Below are 15,982 nucleotides of genomic sequence, written 5' to 3' on the forward strand. Positions count from 1 at the left end.
CCCTTGTCCAGGCGATAGGTCACCTGATCATAAAAGGAAATGAGATTGGTCAAGCAAGACCTACCCGCAACAAACCCATGCTGGGTATTCCTCAGGATACTGCCTGCAGCTAATCTGTTAAGGATGGCCTCCTTGATAATCTTTTCCAAGACCTTCCCCAATTTGATTCTGAACATCCACAAAGACCTTGACAAATTGGAGGACTGGGCCAAAAGAAACCTGATGAGGTTCACTAAGGACAAGTACAAAGTCCTGCACTTAGGACAGAGCAATCCCATGCACCAGTACAGGTGCAGGCTGACTGGCTGGGCAGCAGCTCTGAAGAAAAGGACCCGGGGATTACTGTGGACAGTAAGCTGAATATGAATCAACAGTGCATACTTGTTGCCAAGAAAGCTAATGGCATATTGGGTTGCATTGGTAGGAGTGCTGCCAGCAGATCAAGGGAAATGATTATTCCTCTCTATTCAGCACTGGTAAGGCCACATCTGGAGTATTGTATTCAGTTCTGGGCCTCCATTAGAGAAAAGATGTAGACAAATTGGAGAGAGTCCAGCAGAGGGCAACAAAATGGTTAGGGGGCTGGAGCACATGACTTCTTAGGAGAGACTGAGGGAACTGGGCTTATTTAGCCTGGAGAAAAGAAGACTAAGGATTTAATAGCGACCTTCAACTGAAGCATGTGTCCAAAGAGAATGGAGGTAGACTGTTTTCAGTGGTGGCAGATAAGGGAACAAGAAGCAATGAGCTCAAGTTGCAACATGGGAAGTTTAGGTTAGATATTAGGAAGAACTTTTTCATGAGGAGGGTAGTAAAGCACTAGAACAGGCTACCCACAGAGGTGACAGACTCTCTATCCTTGGAGGTTTTTAAGACCCAGCTAGACAAAGCCTTGCGTGGAATGATATAGCTGGGGATGATCCTGCTTTGAGCAGGGGGTTGAACTAGATGACCTCCTGAGGTCCCTTCCAACCAACATTAATTTATTATGATTCTATAAAGATTAAATGAAAACATGTGTCATTGATTCAACCCCTTTTCTCTTGTCCTTCTCTTGTAGGCTAAAAGGGGAAGTCCCTGTTCCCCTGAGCACTGCCAGGAGTGACCAGGAATAACGGTCACAAGGTGACAGAGGGTAGATTTAGGCTAGATATCAGGAGGCGCTACTTCACAGTTAGGGCGGCTAGGGTCTGGAACCAACTTCCAAGAGAAGTGGTGCTGGCTCCTACCCTGGCGGTCTTTAAGAGGAGGTTGGATGAACACCTTGCTGGGGTCGTTTGACTCCAGAACTCTTTTCTGCCATGGCAGGGGGTCGGACTAGATGATCTACTCAGGTCCCTTCGGACCCTAGAAACTATGAAACTAAGGACTGCAAAGATGCTATAAGAGGTCAACTCTTGGTTCTCCAAGGACAAGTGCTTATAGTTTTTCCTGTACCAGTACAATCCAGTTATACCTGACAGGAAATTGCTCTGTGCTGTGTTCAATTATTTTGTGAAATGTTTATGGCTTTAATGGGGATCTTATACATGCAGACAATCTGTAGCTTGATTTATTTCTGTGGGAGCTGTTTTAAGCCAAGGTAGTGTCCTTAATTATTACAGCTTAGGAATGCAATCATAAACCTCATTCATCTGTCACCTGAATGTTCAATATATTTTGTGTATATTTATATGCAAGTTCTACTGAGTTACATGATGGGGTAGACGTGACCTTTTTTTTTTTTTTTTATAGGAAGAGTGCCAACACATCAGTGATTTGGTAATAATTGCACTGCTTTGCTAGCCTTCTAGTGGGCTTCAGGTTAAGCCTCTGACAAAATCATCCAGTTAATTTTGTTTGAGCACACTGGAGTATCCATTATGAACAACATAATTTTATCTTGTAGAGGCTCTATAGTTCAATTTGACTGATAGGAAGAAAATTCTTAGCCAATAATATACTGAAATGTACACACTATTTTTTTAAGGACTGACTGTGAATAAAAGTGTTTGGTTCATTTATGGCAAAGCCATTGAATCTGACTTCATTTCTGAAGTTTGTGTTTAGAAAAATCTAATATCTACCACTAAGACTGACACTGTGGCATGGCAAAATCTAAAAGGAACTCCAACAGCCTGCTCTAAAAAATTAGTTATTTTTAAAACCTAATAATCCTATTCCCGACCTATACAACTCCTCTATCCATGCTCCCTGGAAGCTCTTCTATGGGTATATCTCTGCTGCCTCTACCACAAAACAAGCCCCAACCCTTGGGTATTGCAAGCATATGTTTGGGAGTGGAAACAGGGAATACTAGCAGAGAAAATTATGTTGGTAAGACCGGTGCTGTAGTACAGGGTGGTAGAATCAGCTTCCCATAATACGGAGAATGAACACAGCAAAAGTAACTCTCCTAATAAAAAGGCTATAAAAAGTATTGGTTGCAACTGCAGTGAGCACATGCCCATTACTAGATTAGTCCACTTACTAGAAATAGTGCCATCACTAGGGGCACTGGCAATGTGGGAGACCAACCCAGGGAAGGAAACTTATTTTTCTCTCAGCATTTGCTTTGAAGAATCAAAAACATGTTAGGATCTGAAAGGGATCAAAAAGCTGCAAGGCCTGGAGAAGGTTGAGGAACCCTCTTCAACCCAAAATTAAACTCCCATTTATTTTCCCTCCCAAGTGCAAATACTGGGAGAAGTGTCCGGATCCCTTGGGGGAAATTAAAAAAAAAAACAAAAAAAACCACTATGGTCCTCCCAGTGAGGGTGCTCCCTTTCAAATCTGTACCTCCACAGATTTCAGTCCTTGAAAGCATTCCAGGTGCCAGGCACTGACAAACACTGCAAACTGCACTCAGCCTTTTCTTTCTCATAACAGAACTGACCTTGAAACTGAGAAACACAAGCTCTAATTAAAAGGGACCTCAATGTAAACAAAAAATAGAAATAGCATTTTTTGTCCAAACATTTGTAATGTGTAACTGTTGCAAGTACCACTTATGTATTACAACTGAATAACAGAAAGATAAAAATATTTGTTCGAGTTCTTCACCCAGCAAAAGGTAAAGAAAACTCCAAAAAATGGGGTTCTAGAAGATTTGGCCAGGGACTTACATTCAGATATAGCACATGAAATTTGGTTTAAAGTAACATTTTTTAAATGGATGGTAGCACTTTAAAATTTGCACACTGAAAATATAGTTTGCACCACACTACATTGAAAATACAGTTTACTCTGATGAGATGAGACTTTTTCCCTACTCATTTTAAGTCATTAGGTAAGAAAAATGGGTGCGACATCTTTTTTTAAAGCTACTTATAAAAATACTCCCATGTGAAATCAGGATTTCACACGACATAAAAGCACTCCTTTTAATATTTTGAAAATAAAATAAAAACAAACAAGTTGGTTTACTTTACATGTTCATAATTGCTGCATAGCACAAGCTCAGTAATGTATTTAGCATATGGACCAGATTCACTGTGTGGGCATCTGTTTATCCTTGCATTACATTTTAAGTGTTGCCAGACTGAAACTTTAGTTAACATACAGAATTTACTTGATATATCAGAATTCACTCTGCATACTGTGCATCTGAAAGAGAAGAGGTGCACCCACACAAAGATGCTTTAAAAAAAACATTAAGAATAGTAGAACAAAATGCTGAGATTCAATAGCATCTCCTCCTATGCCAGGTACACACAAACAAGAGGATACTCTAAACCTGTTCAAGCAGTGAGCCAAAAAGACCTGTCTCTGATCAGAGGTAGGCAAGCGGGCACTAGTTCCTGGCCACTGCTGCATCTTCCTGCCGCAGCACAAAAGAAGCACCTTCCAAATATTGCTAAAACCCCATATCAGTAAGCCAGATCCAATGGCTCCATGGGCCAGATCTGTCCCACAAGCTGTAAGTTCCCAGACCCTGTAAAGTAAGCATTTACAGCAGCGTGTCAGTGGTCAGACTGTCTGAAATGCACTACACTGACCATTCTTCAGTACCACAGTGGTCGTATGGGGTAAAATCTTGATCATAATGAAGTTCATGGGCATTCTCATATCGACTTAAATGCATGTAGGATTGTACCTTTGATTTTTAAATAGATGAGAGAAGCAAAAATGAGTGACAGATTTTCAGAAGCATGTTCAATTATTACCAAAACGCTGCTCCTTCATAAATCAATGACAGCAGAGTTAGGTTAACATGGAATGCATTTAAAAATCTCACCCTTTGAAATCCTTTGTTTCTTCAAGGAATTACATTCATGTGCACTTTAAGTCCCTCTGAAAGCCATGTTTAGCAACCTCTGGGAAATGAGAACCAGGCCTAGAAAGCTTTATCACAAAAAACCAAACTGTGCTACAAAACAATGTGTTTTCACATCCTGGCATCAGCAGGAAAATAAATGGAACCAGTCTATTTCATTTCCCACATTTTTCTTATGTAACTGCAAATGCATTAGACTGCTGGTTGGAGTAAGATGGCAACCACTCTTCAGTCTCTAATAACTACCCTTTAAATGTCTGGTTACCTTGAAGTGAAAAATATATAAAACAGCCATAGCTCACACTAAAGAGCCTTTCATGCCCCACTGCTGTATAACTCTATGAGTCATTTAAGTGGCAAAAAAGTCAGCCATCACTATAGGCATTTCAGCAGTTCATTACTGGAGACTCTCTCCTGATAGTCAGTCCCCACGTTAATAAGAAAATTAGGGCAACCAGAAAGAGATGGCTGGATGTAAAAAGCAACTTTAAAAAATAAATCTTTTCAACAACCATGAAAATACCACAAGAACACAGCAATGGTGTCTAGTTTCACTATCCTATTAACAATCATTTCATGATTTACCTAAAATGCAGTGCTGCTTACACCGTTTCCATCTCCTCCATGATTATCTTAAGTACCAAAATTCAAATTCTACATCAGCATTTCCCAAACTGTTTCCATCTGTACACCCCATTTCTGGTTGGGCTTGCCCCCACCCCAAACACAAACAGCTGAATTTCTTTTAAGCGCATAACCCCACTTGTAACTGCCATGCCCCACTCAGGTTTGCTGTTCACAGATTGGAAACCACTGCTCTAGCCACTGCAATGGCCCCCAACATATTCTTAAAAATGAATTATACCCAAATCAAAACTATTGTGGGTGGGTTTTCACTATCTACACTATTCATATATTTATAATTGAGTTTGTGCTAACACTAAAGCGGCAGTCCATGTCAGAAAGGCAATGAACTTGACTTATGGTATTAGTTTTACCCAAATGACAGTACCTAGAGCTATTCATCACCAGCACCAAAGAACAACACAACAACACGAGTGCCAGCCAGAGGAATTTACAAGCATCAGTTGATTCCACCTATATGCAAGTGATGCTTGCAACTTACAGCCTTTTCTCTTTACACACATATTCTGGGCCTCAAATGTATATTCAATCAAGCATACAAAGTAACATCCATAGTCTGCTCGTAGGACACAACCTGGTGAAATAGAAAGGAGAAAAGTACAAAAAGAAAGAAAAGGAGAAAATATCTATTCAATATTTTTCATGTCTATTAAACTTTTTTTTTTGCCTATTCCAACATGCAATATATTTTTTTATAGGCTCAGACAAGCTTTTCCACCCTCAAAAATCTGTTAAAAATTATATTGTACAATCAATTCTACACAAGTTATTTAGAAAAGGCTATGAAGTCCTACTGGTTTCATTCCCAATGAATCCAGTAGGATTTTCCACAGAAGAAAAATGAAAGAGGGCCACATTCAACAAGTCTAGCATAGGCACTGTGGTGTTCAGCACCTTTGCCCTTTACAGTTAAACCAGAGAGACAGCTTTCATTTTAACATCAGCAGTACAAGACCATATCAGCTACCTGACAGATCTCTCCAGCTATCTTAAGGCCACTCTTCATAAGTTTCCTGAAAGAAAGCAGCCCCTTTTAAACTGCACTGCCCCTTTTTGTAACCCAAAACATAGAATTGGAGTCATGGCCTCTAGTTTTAATATTTTCCACTCTGCCTTTATTTATATAAGCACAAGCCCTTGAACTAGTGACCAACTTGGGCCACATGCTTAACATCCCAGCTCTGAATAAAATTATTCATAAGTCAGTTGAAGCCATTTTGCTTCCACCATGCCCATTACAAGCAAATGGGGTGATGTGCTCACATTACATACAGTGTCAGCATAAAAATGGCATGTCATGCCCTATGTAGGAAACCATCACAGCCAGTTGGAAAAACAAAGGAAAAATGGCCAAAAGGAAATAATTCCAAAAAAAGGTGAAGCTGAAATACCGGTGTCATCTTCAGTTTAGTGGTATGCATCAGGGCCTACTCTCATGTTTCCACACTTGCACTTGAGCACATTTTACAGTCCTTCAAAATAGTAAATCCTCTACTGTTTCAAAGTGTTTGCACTGTGCAGCAGGAGGAAAACAGATGCCCAGGTATCACAAGAAAATAAAAAAAAGAGAAAACTCAGGTAATAAAATTGATTTTTATATGACATGCTAAAATATTAGCAGGTGTTTGGTAATTAACATGCATTTTATAAATGAAGCTTACATTGATGACCTAATCGAAATCCTGAATCCAAATACCACCCGCACTGTGGCAAAGTACAACTCCAAACATCATAGGCAGGCCCTGCCTCTGCAAGCATTAATGATTTGGGTCTTAAACCAAAAAGCTTGTACTTAGAAGGGCACTGTCATTCAGCCTAACACAGTCTGATCCCCAATACAAACAACACCAGAAAAGCACACAAGCTCAGTCTTTGATGATACCAATGCCAGAAGAGCAGGGTATATTAAGAGCTGAAGTTAACAGTTATCACTTCAAACAATCAGAAAAGCACTGAGGTTTTTGCTTTTAAATCTGGGAAATGCCACTGCTCCACATAACATAAAAGTGAAATTTTTGCTCCAGTAGATACTGTATTTACTTGAATACAAGATGAGGCTACCCCCCAAATCAGCATGGAGCAAAAAGCCCCTTCTCTTACAGTTTCATAGTTTCTAGGGTCAGAAGGGACCCGAGTAGATCATATAGTCCGACCCCCACCATGGCAGGAAATAATACTGGGGTCAAATGACCCCAGCAAGATGTTCATCCAACCTCCTCTTAAAAACTCCCAGCATAGGAGCCAGCACCACTTTTCTTGGAAGTTGGTTCCAGATCCTAGCTGCCCTGACCGTCAAGTAGCGCTTCCTGATATCTAGCCTAAACCTGCCCTCTGCCAGCTTGTGACCGTTATTCCTGGTCACTCCTGGCAGTGCTCGGGGGAATAGTGACTCCTCCAGTGCCTGCTGGTCCCCCCTGACTAGTTTATAACAGGCCACAAGATCCCCCCTTAGCCTTCTCTTTTGGAGGCTGAACAGGTTCAGGTCCCATAGCCTCTCCTCATAGGGCCTGCCCTGCTGTCCCCTGATCATGCGAGTGGCCCTCCTCTGGACCCTCTCCATGCTGTCCACATCCCTCTTGAAGTGCAGCGCCCAGAACTGGACGTAGTACTCCAGTTGTGGCCTGACCAGTGCCGCATAGAGGGGGAGGATCACCTCTTTGGACCTGCTTGAGATGCATCTGTGGATGCATGACAAGCTAGTTGGCCTTCCTGACTGCCTCCCCACACTGCCAGCCCATGTTCATCTTGGAGTCAATTATGACTCCAAGACCCTTTTCTGCCTCTGTGCTGACAAGAGGGGAGTTCCCCAACCTGTAGGTATGGTGCCAGTTGACATGTAGGTATGATGCCAGTTCGCATATGAAGTGGAGTGGGGAGAAGGCAGATGCTGCTGCTCTGCCTTTGGTCCTGAGCCTCAGTCAGAGCCAGAGTCAGACCTACAGCAGCCTCCTGCCCCACTCCCGACTTCCCTCCTGCAGCTTCAGCCCTCCCCTCCTCCTTACTGTCAGGTGCAGCTCGACTCTGGCTTGGGCTGGAGTTTCTCCTCAGTCCAGAGCACATGAATACTCCTTCCCCTGCCTGGCCCATCACCAGCACCAACACTGCTGCATGGCTCAGCAAGGGCTGAGCTTCCACATGCTCAGGACACCACAGTATCTGACAATAAGAGTGGGGAAGGGAAGAGGCAGAGGTTGGGGAGCAAGGGAAGGTGCGGGGAAAGAGGCAGAGACTGGGGGGGGGTTGCAGGGGAAAGGGACAGAAGTTATGGGGAGCTGGAGGGCTGCAGGTGGCAGGGAGGCAGGAAGGCTGCAAGGGGAAGAAGTGGACAGGGCAAAGGGCAAGAAGTGGACAGGGAAGAAGGCAAAAAGTGGGCACATCAGAGGGCAGTACCTGGGGGACATGACCTGCCCCCCAGCCACTGCTTTCCCTGCTATAACAGGGAAGGGGGGAATTCAAGACAATCCTCCAGTACTTAAATTCTATACCTGGAAATTATACCAAGTTTAAATTTTCCATGGATAGAATCCAATTACAGGGGGAACATTTTATATTTGAGTAAATACGGTACTCCTCAATGGACACTTACTTGTGCTTAGCCAAAAAGCAAGCTTATGATCTAAATTCCTAATGCTTCACACACCATTTTTGTACTTTCAGGCACCACTTGTGCAGTTTTTAGTGTGAAAATGTTGAAGATTGTGTAAGGCAGAGGCACAAAGAAGCCAAGGAAGATCAGCAAAGATGGAAAACCAGAGATGAACCAACTAAAAATAAATGCAAAAATCCCACTTTATACTAAGGGTGATGTTTTCCACCCTGGAGTATTTAAACTAAACTAAACTACCACAAGGCTCCTGCTTTATTCTTGGGAACCTCATCCACCCCATCCACTTCCAGTTTTATGATAATCCTAACCACAGTGACTCAAGTCAGCACCAGTGCACATCAGTTTGAAATATCTGGTAGACAGTCTAGTCCAAGTTTAGCTCCATTCTCCATATTCTTCTTTATAATTAGGTCTCCAGGCAAAAATTTAGTATTGTAAAAGCAACAACTGTCACAGTCTTTAAATCTACTGCATTTATTTAATGACACAGACTCTGACATGGGAAACATTTGGGAGAAGGTGGGATTTGGGAAGCAAAACAAATCTATTCCCTGCAGAATGCTGAACTTTTTTTTTTCTCCCCCACAGAAGATATTGGAGTCCCCTATTTGACCCCAAGTGTATTTGGATCAATCCCCAAGCTTCCAACTCTTTTCACTGTCAAACACCTCTTCTGTCCAACAGAAATGGATGACTGATTTTGTGACTGCTGCCACAGCTATCTTTGATTTGACCCTTCCTCCAAACACTTACCTCACTGTTGTGGCCCCTTAAATTGAAGTTGATCCTCTGAGGCGTGTTCCGGTCTCTCCTACAGTGGCTGGAGGTAAACGTCACCCCTACAACTCCTCGGCCGTTGCCTGTGGCCAACCAGCCCTCCTCATAATACCGCCTTCTGCACACTGGTTTCTCCTTCTCACTTTTAGGAACTCTACCCTTCCAGGAGAGACACAGGATGTTGGAGTCACTGCACAGAACAGGCCCATGTTCCACTGCTGCATACATGGTTTTTTTTGTTTTTTATTTTTTGACATAAGAAAGCAATATGTCTAGTGCACAAAAATTTAAATCAATTTATTTATAAGACTGACCTGGGACAGACCATTGCAGGAGAGAGGAGGGTCAGTGTTTATAAATATCCACCAAATGCATAGTGAAAAATTCCTCTATAAAAGATGATGGCAGTTGGCTAAGAAAAAGTAACACTTAAAAAAAAAATTCAGGTTCATTTTGTCTTTGAGTCATTAGAGAGAGGGTGCACTTTTCCTTTGGAGAAACAGCTACTTCGTAAGAGGCGCGCAAGAAACGGTAAGTCGTCTTTTTGCTCAACTTGATATAATCTTTATACAGCCTGAGATTCCAGTTTAGTGTAATGCAATTCCAGAGACGAAGAGTTGCGAATGTGTAGGATTCAAGTAACTTAAGGCTTTAAGATTTCCTCCAGTCAGATTTTCTTCAAAAGTTCAGTCGCAGAAATTTAAACATGCGCACGTACGTACATATGTATAGATACGACATTCCTCGTCTCCAAGCTGCCCTCTGGCATATCCTCCCCACCTGATGTATTTCTGCTGCTAAAGCTGAAAGAGATTGCATAAAGGGAAAAAGGCACACAAACCATACGAAACAACAGACACCACACTTGTACAGGCACCAGCTTGCCAGGCCAAATGGGAAACTCCCTCTTGCTGCTGAACTGTTTGTTGGACTCAATGATTTTTGCAATCCAAAGCCAGTCCCATTTTCATTGTAGCTCTTTTGTCCACCAGAAACTAAGTGCAGCCTGCACTGTTTATCACGCTATCTTGCCTGCTTTCCCACTTCTCACTGCCACACAGGAATGAAAAAGAAAACCCCTTTTCATTTAACAAATTCAAAAATGTTCAAAAGCTTTTAGCTTTTAAAGCAGTGAAGTTTGCCTCAGGTGAACCGTGAAGTTCTCTCTCCTCTGGAACAGGACTATGCGGCAAGCTGTTTTTTCCTTTACTTTTCCCTTTTTCCTACTACCGAAAAAAGAAGCATCATAGATTTTCCATCCTGCTGTAAAAACAGGTGTCAGAATTAAAGCTCATCAAATAAGCACTCTTTGCAAATCTTCTAGGATTCAAGGGAGGACAAAATATAAATCAACCAAAAAAGAAAGAGAAGCAGCACTAAAAATCTGACTTCTTGGTTTTACTGTCTCCTTCGACAATTTCCTTCCTTGCTTGATATGCTCTTTCCTTCTTGATTCTTGCCTAGAGCACAGATTCATAGTTCCAAACCCTACATTTGCAGCTGTACAAGAAAGGAACGTAATAAAGTGTTCCAATTATTTTATTTGAATAATGTTTGCAAGCTTGATTGATTAATACTTATATCATACTAAGCAGTAAGATAAAAAGGAAGGGGCAAAAGAATAAGCAAGTTTGAGGACCCAGTTAACTCAGTACAGAAAACAAAGTTTGCATTTCAATGCCCAGACTTGTACCACAGTTCCTGAACTTGCTTTCTTCCAGTCATCACTACACAATAAAATGGTCACTATTTATTAGTCCAGTACATTAAACCCAATTATAGTTTACTGAGTCCAATGCAAAAAATGTGCCAAAGACAGTACATTATTCCATTTGCAATACAAAAGTCAGTTTCTTTTTCTATCTGTCTTCTTCTGTTCTCTTCTCAATTACTCCTTTAGATTCCAGAGGTATGTATTAGGCTTGTTCTGTGCACAATGTATTTTTTATTCTTCTTGCAAACATTCTTCACCTGTGTAGACCACGTAGAAAGCTGACCATTAGTGGCAGGTGTCTTTCCATAGACTTGTGATCCCTGTGCAGTCTTGCTCCATCTGATTCTTAATTTAATTTTCATCAATTGCAAAACTTTTTGTATGAAAGAATAAGTCTGCCGGGCTGTGGAAACTCATGCAAATATACATACATTGGTACACGTGCACACATTCACTCAACCTAGTACTTGAAGCGGCATCTGCATTTTCTGTTTGGCAACAGCTGTCTTATATGATGTCTGTCATTCAAAGCTTGGTTTCTCCAGATTTGTCCAACTCTGCAAGACAAAGCACAGAAAAAGACAGTGAAAAAAGGGCTGCAGCAAATGGTCGCTTGAGATACCCAAGAGATATTGCTACTGCAATACAACACTGAGTGTACGTTTATATATAGTTTCTCTCATTTCTGAAGAACACAAAGCTTTTCACGATCTACTCACATCCAAAACTCAATTAAATGCAGCTAAGTCTACTACCATGAGAACAGATAACGGTTGAACAGCATACTGAACAGTAAGAGGAAAGGGATAGTTCTTGGCCACAGACACTAGGGTAAATTCATACTCCCACATGAAAGACAGAGCAAGAGTTTTGCAAATGTTAATCTGACAGACACACTTCAAGGTGCAAACACTCAACTTATCTTTCTCACCCAAAGAAAGGGTTGAACTGATTCTGCTTCAAGAAGGCTATGTAATCACAAACCTAATGATTAAAGAGAGGTAGCTGGCCATGTTAGCCTAAGTTAAGCCGAAAGCGAGGCAGTGTGGTACCTTACAGACTAATTCATTGAGAGAGGCAAGAGATTTCATAGGCTATAATTAGACCTACCAAATTCACAATTGTGATTTTTGCAGAAACTGAGAATTTGATAGGTCCCCCATAAAAAAATCCTGGTCCCTGCAAAAAAGCACAGGGACCATTAAAAAGTGCAAAAAAGGCACTTGCAGCAGGGGTGCAAAAAAGATGCTGGGAAAACAAAACAAAACATGAGAAGCCCTGACATCCCAGAGCCAGGGGTGGGGGGGAAGATGGCCAAAGGCCCCCAGATATCCTGCCGCACCCTGGAGATTGACAGATGGGCTATCTGCCAATTTCCATGATGGTGCCACAACAACTTGCTTTCTCCCTACTGATTAAAGTTGAATTAAATGGGAATAAGTTTTAAGTATTGCTGAAGTCCTGAACTAAAAACAATCACATGCTACCAAACAAGGCTAGATTTGAACAAAGGAAAAAATATTTGAAAATTAAAGTACATTTTTATAAAGAAGAAGATATGGGCCAAAACAGGTGGCAGGCATTTCAAGTGCAGGCAGTTAGTGCAGCAACATTAATTTTACCACAGGGTGCTCACCTGGGTTCACAACTCCATTCAAGGCCCTCTTTACACCTGTATCCCTGTCCAGCCTAAAATGCACATGACTCTATGTTAACACCATATTTAGAACAACTGTCCTTATCAGTATCTAATCCAGATGTACTGGTATCAGTAGCAATTTGTTCACCTGAGACAGAGGTTATAAATCTAGACTATGGACAAGGAGGCAGAGTAGTTCACAGCACAATTTAGCTAGCATACGTCTCAGGAAAAGTCTGTCCATGCTACTTAGTGGCAGACTCTCCTAACAACAGCTGTTTTAACATGGTGGTTGCTAGCAGATTTTTTCAATTATAGCACAATGATTTAAAACATGTGTTACATCTTTTGGGTTTATAGTTTCATAGTCTGTTATGGTCAGAAGGGACCTAAACAGATCATCGGGTCTGACCCCCTGCCCTGGACAGGAACAAGTGTGGGGTCGTAACACCCCAGGCAAATATCTGTCCAGCCTCCTCTTGAAGACCCCCAAGGTAGGAGAGAGCACCACTTCCTTTGGGAATCCATTCCAAAGCCTGGCAGCCCTAATGGTAATGTCCACCTGATGTCCAGCCTGAACCTTCTCTCTAACAATTTGTGGCTGTTACTCCTAGTAATCTTGGGTGGTGCCTTGGGGAACAGAGCCTCCCCCAGTTCTTGCTGGTCCCCCCGGTGAGTTGGTAAACAGCCACCAGATCCCCTCTCAGCCTTCTCTTGTGGAGGCTGAATAGATTCAGGCCCTTCAGCCTCTCTTTGTAGGTCCTGCCCTGCTGCCCCTTGACCATGCAAGCAGCCCTTCTCTGGACCTTCTCAATGCTAGCCACATCCCTCTTGGAGTGCAGTGCCCAGAAGGCACTGCTTTTTAAGGTGGATGCCAAATAAACTTGGTGTTAAGGGTCAATTCAGAATCTTTTTTAGGAAGCAATGATTTCAGGGAGAAACTCTATGCTCACACTGTAAAACAAACGTGATCCATGATATGGTGAATCAGAGCAGTTATCTGCATCCCCCTCCAGGCTCTTCCTAAATAGATAGTGAAGTAAATAGACAAAAATGAAATTTTTCTACCTATGGGGACGCTTTACCATCTTGATTTTCCCTGAGCGAGTGCGCCTGAAAGCTTGCAGAAAAAAATATTTTTTTTTGCAATTTCTTAGTTGGTCTGATAAAAGGTATCATCTCTGAACCAAGTGCTCTAGAGTTCTGCATTCCTAAACAGATAATACAGACAATAGGCTCTTTGCATTACTTTTTTGAACTAACAGTAGAGGCTTGTACCATAACACAGGCATTTACTAATCATACTGACAAACAGGAAAGCTTTTCATACAGTCCACAGGCTGTCCACAAAGCATCAAAAATGGAGGCGTGAGTAAGTCTTAGGACCCTGCTACATGTTACATACATTACACAATTAACTGGTTAAATATGCAATAAATTCAGACCAGACACACATGCAAAGTAATTAACACATGATAAAAATGACTAGCCAGCTATAAAAGAGCTAACCAGCTATAAAGTTAGTGCCTGAAAATGTGTAACAACTCTATAGCTGGTTTCTATCCACTTTTAATTTGAACATGCACCAGGGCCTTCAAACACAGCTATCTGAACTGCAGAAATACTGTGCCTTTAAAAATGGATTTTCAAAAGATAGGTACAAAGTAGCCTTGTACCTCTTTTAAATACAATCTGACCTTATTTGCCATGTACTAAAGTTAATAGGCTTTAGAAAATGAATCTACCTGACTTCTGATCCATCGCTTTCTCTCCCCTGATTCTGCAGTTAAGTCACAAAGCTGATTTCCTGTCATTTTCAGTTACACACTGATGGCCAGTGCTATAGAAAAGATTCTGATTTCAGTAAAGGATCAGGCATAAGGAAAAATATTTTGACAGAGGAATAGCAGAGAAATGAAAGTGCCCAAAATAAAACTGCAAAAGAAATAGAGTAAGAGAAATGTTCTTGGATGAATAGGTAACAGGAATGATTTATTCTTCACCAGGGCAAGTCTACCTTCATATCTACAAGTTACTGAAAAAAAATCTACATGCAATAAAATTATGCAATGAAGGTAAAATGAAATTATAAAGATCATAGTCAAGCACACTAATGCTAGTATTTGCCAGCATTAAACTTACCCCTACCATGTAAATTCACTACCATCCCACTGTACAAGCATTATGATGGTCTTAATTACAGGACCACGTGACATGCTTTCCATTTTCCTGTCCCACCTGTACCCCAAGAAGCTCTCTCACATTCAATTTATTCTGCGTTCTGCCCTCATATCTCTTTGTCCCTGTCCTCAACCCCTGCCTGTCTCCGAACTGCTTCTTTCAAATTCTTTGCCTCAATTGCCTCTGGGAATAATGATACAGACCATTTTACAAAACATGTTGAGATCTATAGATGAAAAGCACTGTAAAAGCTAAGTGCTATCATTACATACGTCAAGCTGCTGACATTAATATAGTATGGATTCATGTAACTAAGGCAACTTGGATTTTCAAGTGGAACTCATGTTAATAGTATCAGCATGTCACATCAAGTACTCTATCTATAAACTTTGTATTTGGGCTCAATATTTTTTCTCTTATCACTGGTCAAGGCCAAAGTTTTCTGGTCCTGAAGTTACTTGTTAGAATCCATTGAACTGTTTCAGACACTGGCAGATCATCAAATACAGAGGAATGGCAGTAAGTCTACTTAAAAGGTGTTTCACTTTTTTATGTATAGCTAAACATACCCAAGTTCTGATTCCCTCTGCAGCAGAGAGTCAAATGGCATCAGTGGTGACATTAAGTCCCTCAGCCACAGACACTCAATAAAAACAGACACATATCAGATCTGGGGTAAGGGAAGAGAGATCTAATATTTACTCTGCTTTAATGTGGTAGACCAACATAGCTCCTCTCAGATGTGGAAACAGGAACTGCTTGTGTTTCTTTCACTTTTCAAAGGCAGACTACTCACCATGACCACTCCTAAGTATTTTGTACAAAATACAAGTATATTAAGGCACAGTTGAATAACCAGAAAAATGTCTGCTTTCATGTCTCCTTCATTGAGCCATCCCACTTTGTTGACAGTCACATACAGTCAAATGTAATTATGCCATACTGAGCTCTCCATCATTTTCCTTTGATTTCATAGCTCCCAGCCTTCACAATATGTTACTTCATAGAATCATAGGAGTAGGGTCAGAAGGGACCTTGAAGATCTTCAAGTCCGGCCCCCTGCCCGGGCAGGAGAAAAACTGGGCTCAAATGACTCCAGCCAGGTAGGCATCAAGCCTCCTCTTAAAGACCCCCAGGGTAAGAGCCAGCACCACTTCCCTTGGA

At 41.5% G+C, this 15,982-nt stretch overlaps 1 protein-coding gene across 2 annotated transcripts in view; it reads right to left on the bottom strand.

The window, feature by feature from the left end:
• Window positions 1–15,982, bottom strand: part of TULP4 (tubby like protein 4) — a 237,071-nt gene that overhangs the window by 214,977 nt on the left and 6,112 nt on the right. For both annotated transcript variants that reach the window (XM_019550023.1, XM_019550024.1), the window contains exon 2: window positions 9,261–11,555. In XM_019550023.1, coding sequence (XP_019405568.1) covers window positions 9,261–9,512 — 252 coding nt within the window. In that variant the 5' untranslated portion in view covers window positions 9,513–11,555. The remainder of the gene's footprint in view (window positions 1–9,260; window positions 11,556–15,982) is intronic.

The sequence above is a fragment of the Crocodylus porosus genome, unplaced genomic scaffold (assembly GCF_001723895.1).
Source record: "Crocodylus porosus isolate Cpor-Errol unplaced genomic scaffold, CroPor_comp1, whole genome shotgun sequence".
Classification (NCBI taxonomy): Eukaryota; Metazoa; Chordata; order Crocodylia; family Crocodylidae; genus Crocodylus; species Crocodylus porosus.